At 38.1% G+C, this 26,900-nt stretch overlaps 1 protein-coding gene across 6 annotated transcripts in view; it reads right to left on the reverse strand.

Annotated features, from left to right (window-relative positions):
- Positions 1-1,008: 1,008 nt before the first annotated feature.
- WASHC5 (WASH complex subunit 5) overlaps positions 1,009-26,900 on the reverse strand; it is a 28,508-nt gene continuing 2,616 nt past the window's right edge. The window contains exons 2-28 of one of the 6 annotated variants that reach the window (XM_009647976.2): positions 26,726-26,871; positions 25,559-25,643; positions 25,186-25,286; positions 24,059-24,251; positions 21,922-22,074; positions 19,290-19,403; positions 18,032-18,203; positions 17,065-17,192; positions 16,081-16,210; positions 14,415-14,527; positions 13,646-13,812; positions 12,938-13,013; positions 12,117-12,227; positions 11,859-11,999; positions 10,319-10,399; positions 9,541-9,642; positions 8,702-8,881; positions 7,869-7,993; positions 7,299-7,461; positions 6,465-6,567; positions 6,275-6,354; positions 5,151-5,254; positions 4,545-4,674; positions 4,329-4,425; positions 3,778-3,931; positions 3,415-3,502; positions 1,009-1,362 (exon numbers count right to left, since the gene is read on the reverse strand). In XM_009647976.2, the coding sequence (XP_009646271.1) occupies positions 1,306-1,362; positions 3,415-3,502; positions 3,778-3,931; positions 4,329-4,425; positions 4,545-4,674; positions 5,151-5,254; positions 6,275-6,354; positions 6,465-6,567; positions 7,299-7,461; positions 7,869-7,993; positions 8,702-8,881; positions 9,541-9,642; positions 10,319-10,399; positions 11,859-11,999; positions 12,117-12,227; positions 12,938-13,013; positions 13,646-13,812; positions 14,415-14,527; positions 16,081-16,210; positions 17,065-17,192; positions 18,032-18,203; positions 19,290-19,403; positions 21,922-22,074; positions 24,059-24,251; positions 25,186-25,286; positions 25,559-25,643; positions 26,726-26,871 (3,294 nt within the window). In that variant the 3' untranslated portion in view covers positions 1,009-1,305. Of the gene's footprint in view, positions 1,363-3,414; positions 3,503-3,777; positions 3,932-4,328; positions 4,426-4,544; positions 4,675-5,106; positions 5,255-6,274; positions 6,355-6,464; positions 6,568-7,298; positions 7,462-7,868; positions 7,994-8,701; positions 8,882-9,540; positions 9,643-10,318; positions 10,400-11,858; positions 12,000-12,116; positions 12,228-12,937; positions 13,014-13,645; positions 13,813-14,414; positions 14,528-16,080; positions 16,211-17,064; positions 17,193-18,031; positions 18,204-19,289; positions 19,404-21,921; positions 22,075-24,058; positions 24,252-25,185; positions 25,287-25,558; positions 25,644-26,725; positions 26,872-26,900 lie in introns of those variants that run through there. The other 5 variants (XM_035903404.1, XM_035903403.1, XM_035903405.1 and 2 more) reach the window with 5 other exon arrangements.

Consider the following 26,900-nt stretch of genomic DNA (forward strand, 5'->3'; position numbering starts at 1 on the left):
TGCGCATCAACCTTGTTTTGTTTCCATAATCCAGCAGGCTCCTTGCCAGGTGATGCCTAAAAAATTGTACTTGAGTCGCTGGGCCTCGTACTTCCCCCAGATCCGTAACAGCTCGTGCCCTGGGGTATGTTCAGGTGCTCTCGTCACCCTGCTTGATCCAAAACCTGCGGGTACCCTACTAGTTGCAAGATTATAAAATCATCTTCTTGATCCAACCCTTCCCCTCCTCCAAAATCCATTAGCATTCATCTATTTATTCTTGTGGTAATGGGAGTGATTTCTGTGAATGAGGGCTGCCTTTGTACCGGTAACCAGCAGGGCCCTAACTGTTATTTATTAGGCTGGCTCTGATGGAGTACAAATAGAAGGCATGAACGGCTGTCCCCCTGGCCAGATCCCTTCATCAGCCATAGTGGAGGGGAACCGCACCTTCCCCATTCCAGGGAAAAAGGTTGGGGTATTTAAGGGCAGGCGAAGACGACGCATCTTCGCTGCAGGCAGAGGGTGACGCAGACAGGACCGGCACCCTGGGGCTCCGCGTGTCCCTCTGCCCCTTCTCCTTTGCTCTTCCTTGCTTAAAGGAGTCAGTTTGCCTTCTAGCCCCTCCAGCCTGCTGCGTGCCATAAACTCCTCTTTCTGGGTCCCCTCTCCCTCAGCTGCTGCATTTGCCTCCTCTTTTCCAGCCTGATAATTACCACGCTGTCCCAGTGGTACAATAACACCCCCCGTCTCCCCCCACAGCAGCCCGAGTAAGAAGATTATGCCAGGTGTGAAAGGTTCCATACTATGACTGAAAGTTATGTGCACAAACGCCTTGCCCCCAACATTAGTCATGGTACAGTTGCACTGGAAAAAAAAATTGTGCCTTTAAGTAGCACGACAGGACTTTTCAGCTATGGCCATTTAGTTATTTTTCTGTCCTCTATTGAGGAAAATTAACTTTTTGTAGTACAGAGGCAGACACCTTTATTTCCAATTTCATTGTTCATTTGTGATACAAAAGTCAGACTTCCACAAATAGCTCTTCAGAAGAAAAAACTAAATGATTTATACATAAACAATTAGATACAGCATTTATAATGTGCAGTACAAAATGTACACTGTTTGGATGAGATACAAATTGCATATCATGCCAAGAGTGTTAATTATATAGACTGGCGCTGATGGTTACATTTCATAGAGGCAGCTGTAGGTACTGCCTTAAAGCACGGGAAGGATACAGTGCTGAAAAGCTGTACTTGTCTCATCCTTGGTCCCCAACTCCCCATTTCAGGTTTGGGCAAAAGACTCGGTCCTTCTCCATATTCATAGAACAGTTCTGAATTCATCAAAAATGAAGCTAGGCACGTGTGCTTCAACAACCTAAAGAAAACAGGAAGGCACAGGAGGTATTTTCTTCGTTATTAATTTGCATGCTCTATTCATCCGTTAGCAAGCATCTCTGGGTCGAGCACACAACACGACTGAACTGAACCGCCCTGGCTTTAGGATGTGCTCCTGGATCCCTTCTTGCTTGGCGCACGAGCACAACACCGTGTTGTGTGAGCCACTGCTGGGCCAGAGGTACGGTCTAGGACTGGCAGAGGGCCAACACCCCCCCTGCTGTTTCTCCACACAGTGCCAGGCTGAAGGGGAAGCTGGCCCAGGGGCCGGAAACATCGGCCGCAAGACGGACCCGGGGACTTTCTACTACATTGCACTGCGGGCTGGGAAGAAGAGAGCAACTGGAAGAATCTCTCTTTTAGTAGTAAGTATTAGCTGGGAAATGACTTACTCAAGAATCACTGAGGTACAGCCTATAGCAAATAGGATAATGACTTATCTTTAATACCACACCGAAATAACAGATCGTCTTCAAATGCAGTTAAGTTGCATTTAACCCTAAAATAAAGTCCTTCTACAAGCCCAGACTTTCTGAACTTTTCCTTGCATGGGAAATAAAGAAGCTGTCTGGAAAGCCATGCTTTGGCAGAAAGGGAAGGAAATCAAGGACTGGAGATGGTGTTTCACCAAAATTTAGCCTTGCTAATTAGCTTTTTGCCCTGCATCTAGAATACTGCTAATTATTACTCAATTCTGCAGCACCTCAGAACTCCTATCTTATTTCTTCCCTTTCTGGAAGCCCCCCAGCAATGCACACGCTCTCTGAACAGACTCTTCTTAAATCTGCACAAGATTGAAATCCTTTCTGTGTTCTTTATCCCCTCTGTATTTTCTAGAAAATAATTTTTCCATAGCATACTATGACTAGTATAGAAATAGTTACACAAAGTATGCAGGTAACACAACTTGTAGTTCATACAGGGTAAAAGAATTCATTATGACCCATTCCTATCAGGCAACAGATTTTTCATCTGCATTTCGTTTTGGCAATCTTTTAGAGAACATCTGAAAAGGGTCAATACTGCTTTTTGGACAAGGCAAACAAGTCCATTGTTTTGGATATTTGTTTACAGATGATGCCATGTTCTAGAGTGAATCACAGAATCATAGAATGTTTTGGGTTGGAAGGGACCCCTAGAGGCCATCTAGTCCAACCCCCCTGCAGTGAGCAGGGACACCGCTAACCAGATCAGGTTGCTCAGAGCCCCGTCCAACCTGGCCTTGAATGTTTCCAGGGATGGGGCCTCCACCACCTCTCTGGGCAACCCCTTCCAGGGTTTCACCACCCTCATTGTAAGGAATTTCTTCCTTAGATCCAGTCTAAACCTACCCTGGTTTAGTTTAAAACCATTACCCCTTGTCCTGACATAGCTGGCCCTACTAAAAAGATTGTCCCCATCTTTCCTATAGGCCCCCTTTAGGTACTGAAAGGCCGCAATCAGGTCTCCCCGCAGCCTTCTCTTCTCCAGGCTGAACAAGCCCAACTCCCTCAGCCTGTCCTCATAGGAGAGGTGCTCCAGCCCTCGGATCATTTTTGTAGCCCTCCTCTGGACCCGCTCCCACACTTCCATGTCCTTCCTGTGCTGAGGGCTCCAGAGCTGGACGCAGGGCTCCAGGTGAGGTCTCACCATAGTAGAGTAGAGGGGCAGAATCACCTCCCTGGACCTTCTGGCCACGCTTCTCCCGATGCAGCCCAGAGTACGGTTGGCCTTCTGGGCTGCCAGCACACATGGCCAGCTCATGTCCAGCTTTTCATCCACCAGCACCCCCAAGTCCCCCTCGGCAGGGCTGCTCTCGATCCTTTCTTCCCCCAGCCTGTATTGATACTGCGGGTTACCCCAACCCAGGTGCAGGACCTTGCACTTGGCCTTGTTGAACCTCATGATGTTCACACAGGCCCACCTCTCCTCTCTAGATATGTGTAATCAAACTGCTGGTACATAATCACAGCATAAACCAAGATTTAGCTCACCCAAACAGCACTCCTGCTCAGTGCTACATACGGGAGACAGGGAATTCCTTCTTCCTTACCTTTCTGGGTAACTTTGTGTAGCGAATGTAATCTTCCAGGAACATGAGGGCACCCACTACATCAGCAGGCATTTCTGGTATCTTCTGGCTAAAAGTAAACCACCACGAAGAACACACTCTTACTAGCCACTCAGTTATTTGGATAAAATGACATGAAAATGCCAGCCTTCAAATAATACTGTTTCCACTAGGTACCATGTGATTCCATTACAAAAAGAAATAGTATTTTAATCTTTTATTTAGTCAAATATTTGTTATTATTATGTCAAATACACTCTGCTAGAAAAACATGCTGAAAAAGCAGCGATAATACTACTTAAGCCCTCTTAACAGACACTTAGGGGAAAAGTAAAACACGGATACCTTGTGCACTGTTCCATCGTTGAGCGAATAAATTGACCGATCAGAGCCAGAAATTGTTCTGTGTATCTCGAGTGAAACTGTTTCAACAGGGTAAGGAGTCCCAGAACTAGAGGAAGCCAGTCAATTTGATCAGCTGGCCGCTTGCACACCACTCCTGCACAGAAAAAAACAACCCCAAAACACCACGTTTATAAACCAGAACATATCCTTTATAGCAGAAGCAGACTTACATAACATACTCTCATGAGGTTTTTTTGCTGTGCCTCCCCTTCTGCTTGCACACACAGAAAAATTAAAAACTAATGTAACAACTGTATTTCTTCCATAGCTTGATGATCCTAAGGCATGGGATGGAATGAGAAAGACAGGAGTTTGGATTCTGTTTCCTACTCCACTGTATTTGGCTTCAATATTACAAAAAACCTGCCTGGACATGACGGACTAAAGTCAGAAACTGAGTATTTTCTATGCAGATAATTTCACTATCTTCTCTACAGATAATTTCACACAGGTTTTCATCAGATTTAGACAAACAACAACTTATACAATACCTAAATTTCTGTTGTACTGAAGTTTCGGAAACTGGGAAATGAGAAATAGGAAGTTGACAGTGGGAAAATACGGCAGACGTTTTGTTGTTATGTAGATCTGAGGGGGGAAAAAAAGAGAGAGGAATACAGTTCTTCCACATATTCATTTTTTTCTCAGTTAACAATCAATAAAATAGAAAATGCAAACTGTACCGAGCACCAGAACATAAGCCTGACCTTATTTAATGGATTGTGAATGCCAGCTGCTTCCAAATAAGCTGTGATTTCATACAAGAGAGTGTTGTCTTCTTTAGGATAAGGGAGTGATGGGTTCTGATAATGTGCTTCAATGTCTGCCAGTATTGCTCTAAAAGAAAAATAGATTTTATTAGATACTTATTTAAATTATCCCCATATAAAACTTACACAATGCCATATGTCATATTTAATTTAAAAACTTGAAATACACAAAACCCGTAAATGGTTACAAGCAAGAGTAAACTACCTTTTTTGGAATATTTTTTTTACAAACATCATATTTATTTCAAAATCAGCACCACGCATTTTCACTGTTCTTACTTCTAATCCAAACACGACCTCAAATCCAGGTATAACCAAATGCAATTAGAAGCTGTGTTGTCCACTAGCACGTTCATACAAATTACTTGCCGAGTTATTTATTTTTAATGTATTTGTTGGGTTCAAATTCAAATACTTATCAACTAAAACCTGAATACAGTCAGACTCCATATTTTGCCATCATTTAGATTTTAAGAACTGCTGAGCTGATGATAATTACATCACAGTGATACATGCAGCTCTTCAGCACATTTTGCTTCTTACTTATTGAGATTTTCCAAAGCAGCAGCCAAATGCTTGGAGTCAAACCTGCAGGAATAATTTAATTCATTGGTAATCTGTTGTCTTAAAATCTGCATCTGACCAACCTGTTGAAACAAACAAACAACAAAAGGGTGGGGCGTTATACTGAAGGCAACAAAGGAAGTCAAACTACGAACTGCAGAAAAACTTGATGAGTAACAATTTACAGTAAAATAGATTACACAAAGTCCTCATTACACCTAACGGCCTTGGTAGGGCTGCCCAACACAGGAGCCACTTCCTCGTTTTGGTACCACAGCACTGATTCAGACTGCCTGCAGTCAGAACTGACCCCAACCATGCAGTGTGAAGGAGAGGAGTATTCACAGCACTCAAGATTTACACACAGGTCATGGTAGCAAATACAGGCAGTGTGAAAAGGGCACTACAAAGGTAACAAGGTATAAACAGATTTAAAAACCCAGTTCATGCTTTTTTTTCACCGGTCAGTGAAAATGCTAGTAGTCTTTTCCCCACCTCTCCCCAGACCTTAGGGTCAGCAATGGCAAGGATAAAAACCAACAGAGAGGTTTGTGGCAGTCAACCTTCCCCTTCCCCCTCCGACCTTTCCTCTTCTCTTCAGTAACATAAACAAACACTCACAGCACTCTGAAAAACAGGGGTCGCAAAATATCATTACAAAGACAAGATAAAAAGACACATTAATGGGATAGCTTGTTTAAATTTTCAGCACGGTAGACTGCCTTCTGCATAAACAAGGCAAGTTTAGGAAATGCTACTGCTCCAGATTTTACCCTTAGGTACATTACATGCACAAGGCACTGTGGGGAGTCTCAGAGCTCCTGACACTGACCACTAATTCATTCTTCCCGGATCAGTTCTCTAGTGCCAGACTCCATTTTTTGCAAACTATGACACACGAGTCTCATTGCTAAGCACTTTGTGGAGTGCGAGCTGTCCACACAAATGAAGCTCAGGGGCTCTCGCAAATCCAGGCCTGCTTCACTTGTGACGTTACAGAATTCAAGGTCAACATAACACAACATAGTAAAATAAGCAGTTTAAAGTATATACCCAAAGAGCCTAAAGTGAATTCTGTGTGTCACTAAGTCACATAAACCTACCTTCATTATGGAGTCTAGGTATGCTGTCCAGATCTTCTGAGTTTTTGCAATTGCTGCAGAATAAACCTTGTTTGAATTTGCTGAGAAAAGAAGAAGGGTGAGGCATTAAAAAAAGAACAAGTAAGAAGAGGAATAAATGCAAGCGTACAAAGACAATGGCTTTCTTCCATCTTAACTGGTAAGCACTTACCTATAATTCCTTTGAGAGGACTGACAGCATTCATAAGTGCTTTTAAGGTATCCTGTACTGTCCTGTCACGCAATATGTTTTTCTGAAACATACTGAGGAAATTCTAAATAAAAGAAAGAAATAAGTAAGTAAAATCCTCACACGTACTCCATGCTTTGTTTATTTATACCAGATTTTTTAACAGCAGGGAAAGAATATTTCCCCAGATGAAGAGTTGAGGAATTCTGTAGTTAGACTTCATCCTTTTCTAAGTTCTGTTAATCAGTGTTAGGACAATTAGCAGATCCCCCTCATCAATATATAAACCCACTGTAGACAACTATTAATTCAATTTTTGAGGAAGAATTGTCTTCATCAATACTTATTTTCCTTAAAATCTTTAACCAGGCTAGGACTGGATTCTTCTCAGAAAGCAAAAAAGCTTGGTTTCACATAGAGGTATTAGGGAAGGAAGTCATTACATGGAACTGACACCTTATTTATATCATGGTAGACCCAAACAATCTAATTCTCTGTTGGTATCTAGACAGAAAAATAGAAGTTGACCTGAGATCAACTTTTAAGTATACACGAAGTGTACACCTCCAAAATGCATTCCTTGAAACCACCTTTTCTAACACAACCTGGTGTTACACAGCACCATTTGTTCAAGAGTACAGACTTTCATAACTACAGCTGTAACTGAAATTCTTACCTTTGGATTCAAACACACTTTTTTCAAATGCTTTTGATTTCAATTTACCACTTCAAAAATTAACAGTTTTTTTTATTTCACTAGAAGTTGTTAAACAATAAAAGCATCGTGACCTTGAGAAACCAAAGTTCAAAAGTTACCTGCAGTTCCTTTACAATCATGAAACACAGCAGCCTGTCTAAACCATTGAGACCAAAGGTACCTAAAGTATCTTGGATCTCTGAGAAGAGGCGACTATTGGTTACTTCCTGATGAGTTTTGATATCATACCAGGTGTTCATCTGGTCAATGTAACACGTGACTCTGAGGAAAAATTAAACAAACAACTACTTCAGAATAAGCTGCAGGCAGTTCCTGTAATAATCTGAGTAATGAGTTATCTTATTCAGGCAGAGATTAGAAAGACACTCGAGGTATCTCAGGTGATGTTTAGTTACTCTTCTCTCTGCTAGAGTTTTGTCACCCTTCCCTGGTTTCTCTCTCCTCTATTTATTTAACACACTGTTTTCCTTCTTAAGACTAAAATTGTAACTTTTCTAGACTAATATTTAAAACGTACAGGACAAATTGGGTAAATTTGGTTTTAGATAAAGACAGTGATATGACAGCTCAGGAAAAACTATTTGTTGCATATTTTGTTTGTATATGGTGGAATTGGAGCAATCCAGTGCATGGTGCTATAATACAAGCTTATGACACACAGTACTTACTTTGGGTCTGTGATCCTCAGGATTTCTCTACAAAGCCGACCAATAAATGTTACAGATTCATCAACAGGTGTGAATTTTGGTATAGGAATATGAGTAGACTGGTATATGCTTTGCCAGTCTTGAATCTGAAAAATAAATTTTAGAGTAATTTTCAGTGTTACCATTGCACATTTTAGTTCGCTTAGAAATTTTATTCCTTTTGTTTAATTTAAAAGTAGTACACTGTAAAACGCTATTGTAAATTACACACAGCAGAACACTATAAAAGCAGAATAAAGCAAAGAGAAGAAAGAGTCTTACGACAAAGAGCAAGCAGAAGAGAAGCGTGGTGGTTGAGAGAACTACCTACACTCCCGGTGAGAATTCTACCTGCTCCTTTCTGCAGTAAGATTAGCCACCATTTTGTTAGCTAAATTTAAGATCTATTCACTCTGCCACTTGTGAAATATCACAAAGAGAGCTGGAAACTTCTGCAATCTTTCTAAGCCTGCATTCACATGGCTAAAAACAGATATAGAGAGAACTACTGTGATTCACTAGTTACTTTCTGTTTTCTTTGAGAAAGAGAGGAAGGATATTGTTCACCGGCAAGAGGTATTAAAATATTCTGTTTGGGGTACTTTGTTCTTCTTATGTACAACTAATGCAGCGGGGATGCTGAAATCATTCAGAAAAAGCTGGGGGCAGATGTTTTACACAGTAGTTAGCATATTAAGTTGAAGCCATAACAGTATGGACTGTGCACTATGGGGTACATATGCTCCATCAGTCACAAGCTTTAACATCCAAATAGTGAGACATTTATTAACTTTTTACTCGTTCTTGACTAGCACCTTTGTTCTTAAGAAGTTATTGCACTCCTGTTCCACATTGTAGTTAATAATACGAGACACCTCCTCTTGCCAAATTTTTAAACCATATATGTTGACATAATCCTGGATATATTCAAACGATCGATGGAACCCATCCATTGTAGCTGCCATTTCTTTCAGTTTGGGCATCAGTTCACTTGGCTACAGATGGGAGAAAAAAAAAAACAAAACCCAAAAAGATAAAGCCAAAACTGTGAACAGGTAGAATACAAAGAAAATGTAAAAGGCTTCTAAATGCCTTTACACGGCAACCTCTGGAGGATTTCACTATGCTCCAGCCAGAACTGAAAAGCACTGAGAAATTTATCAAAGGTTGTTTGATATCTGAAATAATTATTATTACTAAATATTTTTTCCTCCTGCTTTTAATGTTTATTTTAGGCTTCAGTGGTACTACTGATTGATCTGCAAGACTCAAGAATCTTGACAAGATCAAAATAAGGAGTCACACTCCTTATGCTGTCATTGCCTTTCTATGTTTACCTGGCTTATACATATCACGTGCTGTCATCAGTCATCACAGACAAAGACAGAACTGTGAACTCAGAATTGATAGGACACTTGGCAATAGAATAAAAATCATGTTTTTGAATTCTATGCACTCTTAGCAGTTTATAAACTAATTTTAACATTTAATAAGGCATTCCAAATAACGTTTATGAAGTTCAAAAAGTGTACTTTACAAAAAGAAAATCTGCACAGAAAAGTACAAATTATTTTCTAGAAGGTGATATAAATCAAGCAGTCCCAGTAAACCCAAGATACATAAAAATATCAAATCAAATCAAGCTGTTACACACCTTGGCTCTAGGATTAAAGATGAGTCCCCTGTGAAGAGCTAGGGCTACCCGTTTTACCAGTTCCTTCCTTATTCCATCCTCTAGTAACTGTTTTGGGTCCACCTAAGCAGAAGAAACATTTTTTTCTTAAAGTCAGAAAGGTATAAAAAATATAAAGGATTTTGTTTGTACCAAGAAAGGTATTAAATACTTATGATGAATTGGAAAGCACTGCTAAGAGATGCACTTCCCCATCAGTGCTTGTCCAAAGAATAAATACTGAAATACTTCTACTAGATAATAAATGATTCCTTTAAGTTGAATGGCAAAGGCTTGTACTTCCCGTATTCAACATTTGTTAATGAACCATTGAGAATGTCATACAATTCTAAGAAGCCAGTACGCATTTAGAAGTGTGTATTTTTTCAAGAATACTTGCTCCTGGTCCTGAAAGAGGTATCTTAATGTAGGAAGAGCACTCTTTGCCAATGGAAAAAACAGCTCTTCAGAAAACCTTGCAGTCATTTTTACAGTAGGTAAAAAAAAAAAAAAAAAAAGCATGAATTAATGCTGATGAATCTATTTACAATGAGGACTGTGGATTCTTAACAATCTTAAATAATACAGTTCTTATCTGAACGCCCGGTTAGGCGTCTCCATTTGAAAATTTCTATGCAAACTTACTTTTTCTTGTCTTTTTTATCTTTCGTCAAGGTCTTGCTTAATGTGCTGAAATATCTGTGCTAAAGTGCTAATTGCTACTGAATGACTTTTTCCTACTGGGATAATGGAACATTACCTTGATGATACCAACTAAAGTAGTTTTCATCATGAGGATACCTTCAGTGAAGATTGAAATCGCGTGGGTTAGCTTGGCAACCTTTAATAGAAACAGAAAATACAATGTATTGAAGTGATTCAATAGATTCAAATAATTACTCTAAAAAGATATAAATCTTTCCCAGTGGTAGCTTCCTGTTTTAAAGTAATTTGTACAGTTATACTTTCAATTTTACATCTTGTTCTAGACTTACTTATAGTACAATAATAACCTTTCTTTTAATTAGATCAATATAGGTATGTTATCAGTAGGAAAGGACAGGTAACTCTCAGAGGTTTTACAGAGATGATGGGAAGAAAGACCTAGCTGGGTATATCGTGTGTGTGCAAAATACGGACAAAACTCTAAGTTGGTCCCTTTGAGCATGCTAGGGACATAGTAGTTATTCCATAATAAAGCCTGCTGCCAGCAATGAGTCCACTTCAGTATTTCCACTGATTAAATACAGCAGCACACTCATTTAAGATTTAAATCTATTAGGTGAGCATGCTTAAGCTCAGAATTCAGACAAGCCAGTCTTTTGCCTTTAAGACACTTACAAGATAGAATAGAGACAACATAGTTCAGACTTACAATTCTACAGAAATCAAAAGTGAAAAGCTTTTGTGTGAGTTGGTTAGTTTTCCCTCTACCTCCTCAAAATAAAAGAAATATTACTGAATACTGCCTCCTCCTCCATCTGTGCACCCCCCACCCCCAACCCCCTGTCTTTACGAAGTTTAATGGGAGAATCTAAACCTAGTGTTTAGGTCTGAATGTCAGCTTCATCGGAGACCACAGCCTGTTTGTACAGAACTCCTAACAAGCGAGCACTCTGGCAAAAACTGCTGGAAAAAGCTGGCATCTTAACAGATAATTGGAGAGCTAAAAGATACATTCTTTGAGCGAAAGAGTCACTGGTCTACTTGGGTTTTTGTTCCTCAACTTCTTCTATTAAAAATAAAACCAAGTAATTTTAATGTTTGCTCACTCTTCCAGACTGATAACAGTGCAGAAAAAAAACCCTACAAAAAGCCAATAAGCAAGAGCAGCTTTATCTGATCAAGTCAACATGCCTCCACCCTGTCGTCACATTTGAGGGCAGGAAAAAGGATAACCCTGATGGGCTTATTCAGTTTTCAACCTTCTCCTGAAACAAGCATTCCAAATGCAGGCAGCTTAATTTCAGACTCGGGTTTTTCATTTTTTTTTCTTCCCTCCTACCTAAATAAATCTCAAAATCTTTACCCTCATTTACAAATATATTTACTTTTCCTCCCCTTTTCTACAAGATCAAAAGTTTAAACTTTTACAAGTGAGAGAGCAAAAGTTACTCATCTATCCTCAGGAAACCTAAGGTATACTCACGATAACACTAGTCAATTTGAATTCTTACTCAGTCAACAAATCCAACTTCTTTGTTAAAGTACAACTCTGTGGAGCTGGACCTATTTAAACTTAGGTTGAAGTTGGCCACCTATAAGATATGCTTTTTCAGAATTCCCTATTTTAACTGAACCTCGTATCGTGGTCCAAGCTGAGCATAATCTCGTAGCTTGTCCTTATCAAGGCGAGTAGGCACTTCAATAATATCGTGAGTCTGAAGCTTTATAATTTTGAGCAGAGATGTAAACATGCTTTCTGGAATTATCTGTAGAACCTTTGTAAACGAGAGAAGAAACAAACATAGTCAGTATATTCTCATTAAAAATAATAAATCTTCAGCTAAGGAAAAGTAATTAGAGAACATGACAGTTATGTCTCTTCAAATGCCTACCTTTCTAACATAGGAAACCAATTCGCCAGAATAATACTGTGATACACTGAGAAGATCGGGGCTGTTTGCTTGATTGATGCGGAGAAGTGGCAAGTCAAGAGCAGAAGCAAGCTAGAAATAAAGTCAACATTTTAACTTCACCTGTCTATTTTTCTAATATAGATTGCATGCTTACACTCTCTCGCTCAGGCTCTTAACCTACAACTCAAAGCACTAGATTATTCCTGAAGAGCAGGGCTACAACTTCATACTTGCCAACAGAAAAAAAAAAAAATTGTTAAAAGTCAAAAAAGTCCAACAGTCTATAATGCTACACTCCCCTTATTAATTTTTTTTAAATCCTACCAGTTGCGCGAGATTTTTTTTTGTTGTAATTTTACATTCCTTCCCATGCTATATCCCATTCTTATTTCTACACAAAATATTTTCATCTGATGCCAGATCTTCATCATGACAGACAAAGTGCATAACCAACATAACTTTTTTAATTCCTTCAGCCTCCTCTGATACATAGCAGAGGATCTCGCCTATGCAGCAATGTCTCCAGCAAATAATTGTAATGAGTAGAGGCTGGATGATGAGACTTATTTGCCTAACAGCAGCAATATAACTGGTTGCATAAAAAAACAAGCATAACTTGTTTATATTTTCTTTAAAAATAACCTTGAGCTAATTTAATACTGTCTAAAAAATCTGGATATAGGAAATGTTGGTAAAAGGAAGTTTTGACTCTTTTGTGACTTCACAGCCTTAAGGCCTATGTAACAAATGCTTTGGCTGACATGCCGCATTCAAGTACATTCACTGTTGTTCATACTTACCTTTAGGAAAGTGGCTCTCAGCTTAGTTACCATAGATGGACTGACTCTTATGCTTTCCTGCATAATAGATGTAAAGCTGGGGTAGGAAACAAACAAAAGCAATCAGCTTCTTCCCCTGAAACTCTTATTTTCAGCTCTTAAATCATATGTCACCAGCACCAATGTAATCTAGAAATAGCACAGGAAAACACTAAAGAACTTCACTAGAGGAGGATTTTGGTCTGAAGACATATTGGCTAGGAAAAACCTGTAAGATAAAGGGGTAGGTGGGGCAAAAGAAGAGGGCATCAGGGAGCATTAACAGCCAAGGTAATGAAGTAGCACCGCAGCAAAATTACACCATGGAATAGAGTTCTCTAACATTTGTCTTTCCTTGATTGTTTTTGGTTGAAACAGGAACTCCAGTATTTTGGAGAACACTTAATTCAGCTAAATGCTGGAGATAGAAGCTTAACAAAATTGTTATAGTTAGAACAGGATAGACAGTAAAAAGTTACAGTGTCACTTAACCTGCAGCTAACAACATCACAGGGATGGCTGTTAATTCTGAATCAGGTTGATGAAATATACTCAACAACTCATAGAACAAGGCTTCAAGATTGTTTTTAAATTAGAAAGTTTATAGTATTAATAATATTTATGCATGTTATTTCCCACAAATTTCACGAATGATGACTGGTTTGGACAAAAAAGTTCCTGCTAAAATACCTGTCAATTAATTGCCAAGCATAAGAAAGATCACCAACTATCTGCATGGTGATCAAGACCTCTTCTTTAATGTTGATAGTTCGGATCATCTGATGGAGAAATTTGCGTGTGTCAGCCAGAAACTGGCAAACTTGCAGGTTAGTTTCCAGCTGGTGAAACTCTTGGACCTATATTTAAAAAACAAACAAACCCCATAAAACAATCCCCCTTTTTTTTTAAGGACAGCAATACAAACAGAATCAGTAAACTGATATATTTCCTCAGGATGTTATTACAGTAAGACACTTAACAAATCCTAGCCTATTTTAGAGTGCATTAAATAACAAATTTCACGGTTACTCGAGGAGGTGTACTGTGAAACATTATACTTTTATACCCTGGAAGTATAAGAAATGTACAAATAATAAATATGGATATTTTTATTTTGCCTTTCAAATCACCCTCTCTAGCTTCAAATTAATTTATTTTCAGAATTACTAATAATATTGCCAAATAATGCTTAATACTGAATTCATTTATTTGGAAAACCCTACTAATCCTCAGCTGCAGGTGGCATGATTTTTCATGCTACATCCCTTATTTAACAATCACAAGGTCTATAAGTGAGTCCTGCTGACTGTACATATAAAACTGCAAAGACCTACAGATTTAAACAATTGTTAAAATGCAGATCTGTTCTGCAACTCATCTATTGGAAGTCAGTGCATGTGTACCAAATGCTATTTTCCAAAAGGACAGGGTCATTTATCTCAAAATTTCTTTGCCATACCTCCTCCAGTGCCTGTATTAGCTGCACAGTTTTTCTGCCTGCTGCAGTTGAATCATCATAGTTTAGAGACATTATTTGCTTGGAGATTTCTCTGAACCAAGCCTGAAGATTTTCTATGTAAGAACAAGAAAAATTCAATCAATCTTTGCATGTATTAAAAGCAACAAAGACAAAATGATCTGAGGGCTGGAGCACCTCTCTTACGAGGCCAGGCTGAGAGAGTTGGGGTTGTTCAGCCTGGAGAAGAGAAGGCTGAGGGGAGACCTGATTGAGGCCTTCCAGTACCTAAAGGGGGCCTATAGGAAAGATGGGGACAATCTTTTTAGTAGGGCCAGCAGTGACAAGACAAAGGGTAATGGCTTTAAACTAAACCAGGGTAGGTTTAGACTAGATATAAGGAAGAAATTCTTTACCATGAGGGTAGTGAAACCCTGGCAGGGGTTACCCAGAGAGGTAGCGGAGGCCCCATCCCTGGAAGCATTCAAGGCCAGGTTGGACGGGGCTCTGAGCAACCTGATCTGGTTAGCAGTGTCCCTGCTCACTGCAGGGGGGGTGGGCTAGATGACCTCTAGGGGTCCCTTCCAACCCAAAACATTCTATGATTCTATGATTATATGGGGAACTTGATAGTCAAAACAAACAAACAAGCAAGCTATACATGTAGGGAATTATTTAAAGAGTTTTCTTCTTACTTTTACATTTCTAGTCTGTCAACATGCAGACATGTAAGTGGCAAGTGCTCAGGTAAGTTTCACATACAACATTAAAAAAAAACAACTACCAACACAAATGGGCATTATAAAATCTATACAAAGATGATAAAGCCCTTTAAATCACAAATTTGTGGTTTATGAACTGTTTTACAATGTTAATTGCCTTGGCAGTTGCAATTTCTATGTTTTAGCTACAAGTCTGCTGACATCAAAAAGATAAAGGAAAATATTTCAGTAAGGTAATTCTGCTTTTAAGTGGAAGCAAGTGAGAAAATTGCCTGTATTCCAAGTTTTGTTATTTTGGATAGATCACAAATGTTGCCCTTACATTGACACTTTATGCAGTGATCCTGATCAAATGAGACAGTGATTTACAATTCTTACTCTTACACCAGTTCAAGAGAGAAAAAGGTACTTCAAAAAAACAGAGCAAGAAATTTGGAAAGAAATACAGATTCAATGCTTTTAAGTCCTTGGAGAACTTGGAGACTACCACTCATTGCATATGAGAAGTAAAACAAGGTTTGAAAAAATGCTGATACAACAGAAATCCAGGTTACAGATAGGGAAAAAATGAGAGAAGAGGTTAAACCATCCCCATATTTGATGGGCGTGACCTTTGTGCTCCTTTGTAGATAGAGCACAGTAACATGAACTCCATTATACATAGAAAAGTGAACTGGCATTTCATAGTCTTACCTGGCATATCTAAATAAAGTGGTAAAAATATTTTTAAAAATATGGCCATCTAAATATTAGGTACCTAAATATGACTTATATGGAATATATGAAGAAAACCTAAACAAGACAGCATGTAAGAGACCTCTGTGGCAACTGAGGGACATCAAAATTTTGTTATCAGTATTAGCCTCATGTATTTTCTTTTGGTATCAGCTTAGAAATAAAAAATAAAATTACTTTCCCCTCCTCCTTGTTTATTTTTTAATAATTACCATTTTTCTCCACTCTAGTAAGAGGCTTAACTCCTGAGAAGACGTCAGCAAGCTCAGTCATCCTTTCAGATCCCTCCTTTTTATAGTTCTCCCATTTAGTTTGTTTTTCTGACAGCATCTGCTTGAACATCTATTGAAAAATGAAGCATTTGGTTTACAAAACTGGCAAGAAGGCATACTATGATAGATGAAATAAAATACTGAAAACAGATGGAATTGACTTACAGGGATTACTACATATCTTCGAGATCTTGCCAGAATATTAAATACAAAATTAAAAATATGAAGAAATACAGCCAGCGTGATGACATAGTGACAAAAATTAAATGAATTTTAAAAAACAGTATGATGCAGATATTGTTGATTTTTTAGTCACTTATAAAAACATTCAGTAACTACTTTAGCTCAGAGATCTCAGAAGACTCTAGTCTAATGTTGACACTTCACACAGTCATCTCAGCCTATATATAGAGAAATCCCACTCAGAAAAACATGTACTTGAAGTTAAGCATACTCTTATATATTCCACTGGGTTAGTACCAGAGCATTAATGGGGAATCTTTGAGAAATGGCAGAACTTCATACATAGATGCAAGAGTTTTCTCAGCAGCTTATTCTCAACATACATAGGCTTTTGTCTCAGCTTAAAAGAAAGCCTGTAAAAGAGAAGTATGGCAGGATAAAAACTTAGGCAGCTTCCTCAACAGATTTTATTATGCCTGTTATCAGGATGTTCATGCAAAATTCTGAGTAAATATAAACATGTTGGGTAAGAATGAAAACTGCCAAATACTGAGAAGACTGCAAAAGTCACTTCCAACCGATAGCAGTTTGTAATCTTCTATAGAAAACTCACAATTAACAAATCAAAATAATCATTCTTTATGTAAGTGGACTGTGTGGTTAATGTACCACTACCATTCAAGGCTTCAGCTCTGTTGTGCCATTCAGGGGAGAACGACGAAGAAGGCAGCAGCACATTACCTCTTTCAAAATGAATTCAAATTGAGCCGTATCCAGAAGAAGCTGGAAAAGGATCCTAGGATTGTACCTTGAGTCTGTGAGAATTTGATCCTTTATCTGGCGGAGACGTTTGTTATTTGGATCACAAGCTGAAAATGGAAAGACAACATTTCTCCACTGTTCCAATATTTGCCCAGGCTTTTCAATCTTTGTAAATAGACTTTTTTTTTTTAATAGCTTGAAAGCAAAAGCATTTTGCTCTCATATGTAAGTTCCCACTTGTTCTCCATTTACATGGGTATCACCACCCTTGTTCCTTAGAATATGAAACCCTTCTCCTGGCTTCTGTAAACTAAATGTGAATTTAGTACATCTGACTGAGAAGCCCAGAGATCAAAATTTCTGAAACCACTACAGAAAACTCATGGAGGTACAGCAGAAGTCCTCTCACATACTAAGAAGGCCCAAAGGCAGCACAAGCATTCAACCAAGAGAATATCTAAATAAGTAAGTTTACAGACCCAAACTCATGTCAGAGACATTATTCAATATTTTTGTCTGAATTTCAGTTCAACAGAATAAAAACCTTGGTTTTAAACTATTAATCACCAAGATATTAATAAGTTGGCTACTGCTTTCCTTTTGGTGCTACGTAAAACTTTCAGAATGATGCTTTAAGTGATGCCAGAAAAAGAAAGTTCCCAAAATTGTTCTGCAGAGTATTATTCAACAGAATCATGACTTCTACTACTACTTTTTATACCTGTGTCTAGCTCACAATACTGAAGGAACTTCATGTGTGCTGTTTCAGCTGAAGACTTTAGGAGACTGTTAGCAAACAAACAGCTCAACAATCTATTGAAAACAGTAGATGAAACTCTGCTGACTTCCACAGCAGCACGTGCCGAGCTTTCATCAGGACATAACATGAAGCACCAGTACAGCAGGATTGACAGCTCTGTCATGGAAGTCTAGCATGAAGTCTTACCTGTGTCTGCAGTGTGGAGCATCAGCCAGCGGATTGCTACATTGCAGTCTCGCAGGCAGTTCAGCAGCTTGGGAATATTGTCCAGCACCAGCTCTTCCCTTAGACAGCCTTCTTTGAGAAACTGCTGCACCTGACTGTGCACTCGCTCAGTGACTGCAGCATATCTGCTTGCCTTAGAACACACAAAGCTTGCATCAATATAATCCTCACTTCAAATGGAATACATCATGTACAATGTGACCGTGGCTTCCGAAGAACTTAAAGGGCACACAGATCAAGAAAGTGCTATAAAAATTATCATTACTGGTAGGCAATATCATACACCGCAACTGCATGACACAGGATGCAAGCTAGATTTTAAAGCAAAAAGCCTACATAGGAAGCATAATGTTTCAAAAATGCAGACTTGTAAACTTCCTGTATCCACTTACGTGCTCTCTAAACCATTCCTAAAAAATGGTACTAATATTTTATTGCCTAATGCAAAAGAACAACAAAAAAATATCTATCCCAGAACGGAAACTTGTTAAAAATTAAATGTCAGTTCTACTTAGCAAACTTCTTCCCTAAAGACTAAGGAAAAATGCCTGCTCATGTTCCCTAAGTTTACTAGGCAATATATAGTACTGTTCTCCTAACTAGACACTTCAGTGTGTTCTTTCATGAGCACTGGGGTCAGAGTCTAAGGAGGCATTTAGCTATCATCAGTCAACTGATTTGTTGATTGGCCAAACAATCAACCAGCTCAATACTACTCACTGTTTTTCAGGCATGGGAAATGATTTCACATAAAAAGAACTAACTGTGTTGCATCATACAACATTCCAGTATCATTCTTTTAAATCAGATGCTTTTCCCAGAGTACTGCTTATTTAATTTGGGAGGCTGCCACACACTGTTAGCATAAATGTGTAACTTCTAAAACTGCTTATCTATGAAAGACCAAACACTGAAGTCAGCTTAAGACATCCCAGTACTGAACAACACGGCAATGAGTGCTAGCACCTATTAAGGCAAGTTACAACCCTGAAACTTTTAGGGGAAACAAATACTGCATGAGGAAGTAAAACAAGCAGTGCTGTGAAGACCAGATTTTGAAACTCTGAAGTATTTTTTACTGAAAGTATTGTACTTGAATGTAATACAAATAATTGTATGCAAGAAAAAAAGACCCACTCATTATTGAAGTCACATAATATACTTGAGATGCCCACACAGCTTGAGTGTTGCTAGAAATACTTAACCCTGGCTTATGTACCTGCTCTTTGACATTTGAAAGATCCAGCGTGTAGTTGAGGGCAGTTTTAGCAGCTTTGTAGGGTTCCCATGCTTCTGCTAGATTTACAGTGATTCCCATGTAAATGCTAATAACCTAAGATTGGAAGCAGAAAACAAGAAGCTGCACTTATATTTTGTTAAGAAAAAGACATAATTTTCATCTAGCAGTATAAGTAGAAAGCGATATGCTGTGGGTATAAATGTGAGACAACCAGACTTTTTTGGTAGCTGTACTTTTTGCTCCATCACCTTTGGAAATCAAGAAGTAAGATGACTTTGAAATAGAAGGGACACAGGTAACTAGAGGCTCAGTTCTGAAAACAAGCTGTCAGTTCTTTCAGTCACTATGTATGATCCTTGGGCCTCCATTTCCCGCCCCCCCCCATGAACTTAAGACTTCTTTTTCATTTCCATGATGCTATGCAGGAGACTGACAAAAGCAACCAGGGAAATGACTATGACAGGGGAAAAAAAAAAATCTGAATTAATCCTACTCTAAAAATGCCTGAAGGACAAAATTGAAATGTAATGCATCTTCTATGGTGAACACAAACAGAAGGAAACTACGATTCCATGCTGTGATTTTTAAAAAGCAAAGAGGAACTGATTTCAGACCCCTAGTCCAAGTTTGAGTGTGATTAAAAATACAGAACTGTGATTGACTTACAAGTGTTTGTAAGATACTTCGTTAAAAATGGAAGTCTTGGGTTCCTGACAATGAAGGATATATAGAGCTGTGGCATTATAAGCTTTGTCACACTCCAGTATTCCTCCATTCTGGAGTGGTAACATCTAGGGGGACACTTTCAGCCTCTGAGCTCTTCTGACAGTGTCAAAAAGGAAACCAGTAAAGGGAAAGGGGACACTGGTCTGCTGAGAGAAGGATCCCACTCATATTGTTGAAGTGAAGCCCGTTATTTCCTGCAGATGACAGTTCCTCAAGAGGCTACAATTCAACTGCTAACAATGATTTGAAACCAGCCTAAGAGTCAAGTATTCTGTATGATGCAGCTAACTCATTCATACTTGTTCCCAAGAAGATAGATGTTGTCTGAAAATAACAGTTTGTACTATGAAGTCCACTGAATAAAAAAGCTGGCATAATCCAAAATTCACAATGTCAAGTTCTCATTTTGAAAATAAGTTTGCAGGTTTTCAGAAACTGATGGGTTCTAATGTCTATTAAAATAGACAGCTATTAGAGTTTCTTCCCTCCTTTCTTCACTGTTCCATTTATGGTACAGAAGAATACAATGTGAAACCAATACAGATACACAGATTAGTTTATAGTTTCTTTGATAAATCTGATTGCCTTTGACATAGGCTACCTGGGGACTCTCTTGTTGTACACCAGCCTATTTGTGTAGCATTTTTTGCAGACTAGGGCTTCTGGATGGAAATCCTAAATCTCAATACTGAGACATGTAGCAACTCCATTTTGATCACTGCATCTGAAAACATCTATAGAATTGCACAGAGTGACAGGTTTTGCTTCTAGGTTATTTGGACAATAGCATGGAATGACTCCTTAAGCAAGTTTTCAAATAACATCAGTATTGGGGGATTTGTGGGGCTGCCATCCAGAGCACCCTTGACAAGCTGGTAGTATTCACCAGCAGAAACCACATGAAATTCAATAATGACAAATACAAAGTCCTGCACTTGGGCCAAAACCATACCCTTGCAACTGCACAATCTAGCAACTGACTGCCTATGTAACAATTCTGCAGAAAAGGACCTAAACATCCTGGTGGACAAACTGAACGTGAACCAAACATGCAGCCTTATGATAACAAAGACTAACCACGCACTAGGCTATGTCAGCCACACTGTAGCCAGCAGGTGGAGGGAAGTGATTATTCTCATCTAGTCAGTCCCCATGAGGTCCCATTTAGAGTAATGTGTCCAGATCTGGGCTCCTCAGCAGGAGACAGACATGGACAAACTGGAATGAATGGAACAAAAGGCCACTTACGGGGACCCACTATGAAAGTAGAGGCTGAGGGAGTTGAAGAAAGATGACCACAGGATCTGACTGTGGTCTTCCACTGCCTAAAGGGAAGTTATGAATAAGACAGAGCCAGACCCACCTCAGATGAGCACAGTGAAAAGAGGCAAGAGTCACAAGCTACAAGGGAAATTCCAATTTTACAGAAGGAAGAAATTCTTCACCATGAGAGTCATCATAGCCACAGGTGCCCAGGGAGACTGTAGATAGTTTAGATATTTTCAAAACAACTGGACAAAGCCCAAGCAACCTTATTTAACTTTGAAGCTAGCCCTGCTTTGAGGAAAAGGCTGGACTACAAGATGCCTATATTACCTTCCAGCCTACTTTTTTTGAGGATTCACTTTAGCATAATGGTATCAAGAGTGGTTGATTTAAGTATTTTAGACAATAACTGCTATTTTTAAAGCATAGCTTTCCACACTTATCCAGAAGGATTGACTCAGACTGCTTCATTCTGAACAAAGTAAAATTTCCCCAGAGAAGAATCTACTCTCATTTTAGGACATTATTATTTTTTTATAATGCACACTGTAAAAAGAAAGTAAATTGTTCCTCTAACATTAAATCTGTGGAACAGTTTTAAAACAGAATTTTTTTTTACCCAATTATCTGGAAAGTATTTATCCACTATCTCTCTCATTTTTGCTTGTTGAGTGTGAAGAATAGAAGGGTCAAAATACAGTATCACATAGAGCATAGCAGCCTGAGTAGCCAGGGCAGTGCTGCGGTGTTCTGGTAATGGATATGCAGAAACCTAGGAAAAGGGAACAAAACAAAACAGAACATAATATAATGCAACATAAACCATCTGCAAACATTATGGGACACATTAAAGAGTACGGTATATAGATACTAGGAGGCAAGGAGGCTATGTGGGTAAGCTGGATATGCTTACACATGCAGCATATTTACCAGATATATTGTACAAAATAGGAAAGTTGACTGTGTAGATGCCTGCTAACTTTAACAGGATATAGTAAAGAATTACTATGCTGTAAATGACCCAAAGGAGGGATGAACCAAAGAGCTTAAGATGAGTTGAAAGGAGCAGAGTTAAAAATAAGTATTTCATAACAACTGGGTATGTATAGTTCATCTCAGGTAGAAACAAGTATTAATTTAACTGAAGTAAGAGGCAAATAGGATGCAGATAATTTAATTATTCACCAATTCCATGTACCAGCAAGATCAAAAAGATTCAAATTATTAATTGAACTTTCATTTAAAAATACATAGGATAATATATTAAAAGACCTCCACGCAAACAAAAAATTGGCATTAAAATCCTATGCAACAAAACATAATGATTTGTTGTTAGGAAAACAGTTCTCTGCTTTTATTTAGTAACATTCCATTTTTCTTTAATTTTATTTGGTTATTTTATTAGGTTAAGTATTCCGACTAGTAAGAAAATTCAGGAGGCTTCTGCCCACTGCTATCAAGAATAAGCTGCAAGTATCAAAGGAGATAACACCTCAGACATAACATAATTTAGTAAAGCAGGCTGTATTCAGTTTGGGTAAAGCTGAAGATTTCTACCCTATTTTTTGTACTACATTTGGAAAAAGTATATAGGTTATAAATATGCTTTGTATAGAAACATTAATATTTTTCATTATCAAATGTAAGCACTACAAAATAAAAATCACAACTTGTAATATTATTTTAATGCAAATGCAATAATGAACAATATTATATAAAAAAAGAGGAAAAGTAATTCTGACACGAAGTATCAGCTGATTTAAGTAAGATTTCTAGGTTAAGTACTTTACAAGAGCACAGTCTCACAAACACTTCAGTTTCCTGTCAAGGACACAGAATATGTCATAAAATGGGCTTTCTTCACAACTTGCTAAGTTATCTTTTTTTTGTTTCTAGAACTCTGCATAACTTAAAAAATTCTTACAGTACAGAACCTGAAAAGGCATTTTTTTCCCCTTTGAAGGCTAATATGTCTGTCCATAATAGGAAAGTGTTTTCAATAAGGTCCCTACTTTCAAATTATTACTCCTGCCTAAAGACCTAAGCTTTTGTTTATTTCTTACAATCATTCATTAATCTTCAAATGCTTGTTTCCTGGCATCTATAAACTGCTTCATTTTTCCAGGATTCACTAAAAGTGTGCCAATAATTACAGAAATAAGGTTGCTTGTCCATGCTAAAGACTGAAACCTGCTCAAAAGCAAATGCTTTGTTAAAGATCCCTCAAAGAATTCATATTAGAAAAGACTGTAAATATAGTAGCCATTACTCATACTTTGCTTCAATTTTTGTTCTTTTTCTTTATTAATACAATTGTCATAGTTAAGAAATGCAATATTAGTGTTCCTTTTTAAACACATTTTCTACTAAGGGATGATGAATTTCACTGAAGTAACTAGAAGAATGGGAATCTCCAAAGGAATTAATAGTAGCCGATCATTTATGATTTAAAGACATTAAATAAAAAAGGGTTTTTTTACTGTGAGATTGGCCAAACACTGGAGGGGTTTTCCCAGAAAGGTTCTGGAGTCTCCACCTCTGGAGATACTCAAAACCCAACGCGACATGATCCCGGGCAATCTGATGTAGGTGACCCTGCCTGAGTCAGGGGGTTTGACTACGTGATCTTGACAGATCCCTTCCAAACTCTGTGAGTCTGTGATTTATTTTTTTCTGAGCTTCACGGTTGAGTAACTAACCTGAGAAACCATTTTATATTCAGTTTTAGATCCCTCTTTTATCTCACAGTAACTTACCTGGTTATATATGTCATCTGATCGTAAGCGGCCAATAACCATGCTAATGAATGTTTCACTTATGGGTACCCTGCTGAAGTAACTCTCGGGGTAGTTTGGAGGTCTTTTAGCTCCAGGTTGGCTCGAGTATCCAGTGCTTCGAAGCAATTTACAGATGTCATCTAAATTGGAATCAGCAGAGGATCGGGCTGCACTGTTTTACAAAAGAAAGGAACAAAAATTGAGCTAAAAGACCAAACCATTTCCTCTTCTCCCTCCCCTTGTAACCATGCCTGTCTTCCAGGAAAATGATCAGATACTAAGGTCTGGGAGATTTTTGTTTGCTTACTCCATGAATATAATGTTCACCATATTATAGGAAGACACTGATAAATGTCCATACTGGAATCCCAGATAAGCACACAGAGCACAAACAGAAAAAAATAACTTTATTCAGGAGCAGAAACAAGTAGCTTTATATTCAGAGGAAGAGTTTTGTTCAGTTTGGTGGGGTTTTTTTTTTCATTTTTGCTCCTCATTTCTGAATTCCCCTTAGTTATCTATTTCTGCATTCCAGAGCTAAGGAATCCTCTCTCATTATATACTGAGAGCATAGGGACAAGATATCCCTTTTTTTATACGTGTGAAAGGATCTGCACTGATACCCTTTGAGACCCTAACTGTCATACAGTGATGCTGTCAACCTACCCTGGAAACTCATTATTGATTTGACTAATCAAGCACTGTAACTACGACAAATCTGACTCGCAATACATTTGTCATCTAGATACTCAGGACTTTTCTCCAAGATTTACTCACACGTTTGGGAACCTCTAGTATTGTCATAGCTGGCACTTGCAACATTAAAGCTTTAGCTGGAAGTTTACCTGTCAGTGGACTTCAAACGTCTATTATGACAGCATAAAAAAATCTGTTGCTCCAGTTTTGCAGCTAGACCTGCAAAACCAGCCAATGCAAGGAGTTCTACCGACACGCAGAGAGCTCTGTAGAATTATGGGAGTCTACGTATGGTCAGACAGTGAAAAAGTTGTTGATATTTCCCATAACCTCAGTAACCTAGTTAACTGAATATATTGCATGTTACATCCTTTCAGCCTCGAGTGCTTCTGAAAACCAGTATATATTACCTGTATCTGTAGTAGGAAACCAACATTCTTTCTCTGACTTCTCCTTCAATCTTCTGGTCAATGACCAGTAGCATGACTCCATATAAATAGAGTGCTTCACACTGTTTAGAAAAAGGAAGAATGAAGGGAAGAAATCACATAAATACAATTTTGTAGTAAAATGTGAAGGCAAACATGTACTGGCAAACTAACTCAACATCAACTACATAGTCAATACAATATGAAAAATGGCAAGGCTGTATATTTTTGGTCTTTGTCCACCCAAAAGTGAGTCCTAGTATTTCCATGCATTCAGTAAATTTAAATCTTTGTGTAGTTTGGCACTAAACTAGTTGGTTCATTTTCTACTATTACAGAACCGTTCAATACTTACTAGAAGCTGTTTTCCATCTTCATTAAGGAGGACGGTTTCTAATGTTTGCTGAATGTAAATTCCTTCATTGAGGTCATCTAAATATCTAGGGATCATAACAAAGAGTTGGACATTGACTATTTGGCTCTCAAATCATATGTCTTCAGAACTCAACTAGCCAATTTTCTCTGAAAGTCAAGACACATCGGAACACTTCCCTAGCAAAAGCAGCATGGAGTTTTTCAGACAAAGAAGAGATGCTCTACTATGAAATGAGAGACTAGAAATCCGAGCTAGAGCCAACCACTTGGCAAAAGCCTCCTTCCATATCCCGGTGGTATACCCAAAAGACACTAGAGGATACCCTAACTTACAGCTAACGTCCTCTAAAGCTTCTTATGGATAGACAACAACCTGAGAACAGAGTACTGAGAAGGCTGCGACTCCAAAATTTACTAAAACTGTCATTTTCAAGTTACCGCAAATATATCTCCTGGAAATACTGTAAATTTATCTCAATTGCAATTTGGAAGGTAGAGTTAGAAATAGAGTATGTTCATCTCTATTAACAGAAGATTTCTTCCTATGAAAGGATTTTCCAGTAACACTACTTATTAATAAGTAACGTTAAACATTTAATCTTTTAATTAATCTTTTCATATAAGATCAATAACAATTGTTATGCTTCAGATTCTCTGCAACTTTTTCTTAAGAGTATTTAATGAAACTTTCATAATGTTTTTTACAGGTAAGAGTTGCAAACTTGAGAATATGGCAACTCCACTGAAAAATTAAGTTCAGGAAAATAATGCCAATGCAAGTTAAATCAAAAACGTGATAGAAAAATCTGATATTCTGTTTTGCAAGACCACAAAGAACTTGGCTTAATAATATGGAGTCTCCTTTTATTAAAAAAACCTTCACGACAATCTCCAAGATAAAGAAGAAAAATTAGCTCTAATGTACAATTGAGGAAATGAGATAGAGGGGTTAAATGTTTTCAAGTCATATATTAAGCTGGTAAGCAACAGTAGGATTAAAAGTTAAGTGTTCGCTCCAGCAATCCAAGTGCACATGAATATGCTTCAACAGCAAGTGTATTGGGTATCCAAGGAAAAAGCTTCTCATATTAAGACTAAACAGTAATCTACCCTTTAACAAACTCCATATGTATTTAAGATACCATACCTGTTTAAATCTACAATGTATTTATGTACACTCTGAAAAGCTAGATAAAACCTCGTCAAAATTTCAATATTGTTCTCACGAAATTCTTCATCTAAATCCAGTAACTCAGGTTTGGCTTCCAGTTTGCCTTCACATGTCTCAGGCCCCTAAGAAAAGAAATTCATCTTTAGAGACA

This window comes from Egretta garzetta, unplaced genomic scaffold (assembly GCF_000687185.1).
Source record: "Egretta garzetta isolate BGI_Z169 unplaced genomic scaffold, ASM68718v1 scaffold50, whole genome shotgun sequence".
Taxonomy (NCBI): Eukaryota; Metazoa; Chordata; class Aves; order Pelecaniformes; family Ardeidae; genus Egretta; species Egretta garzetta.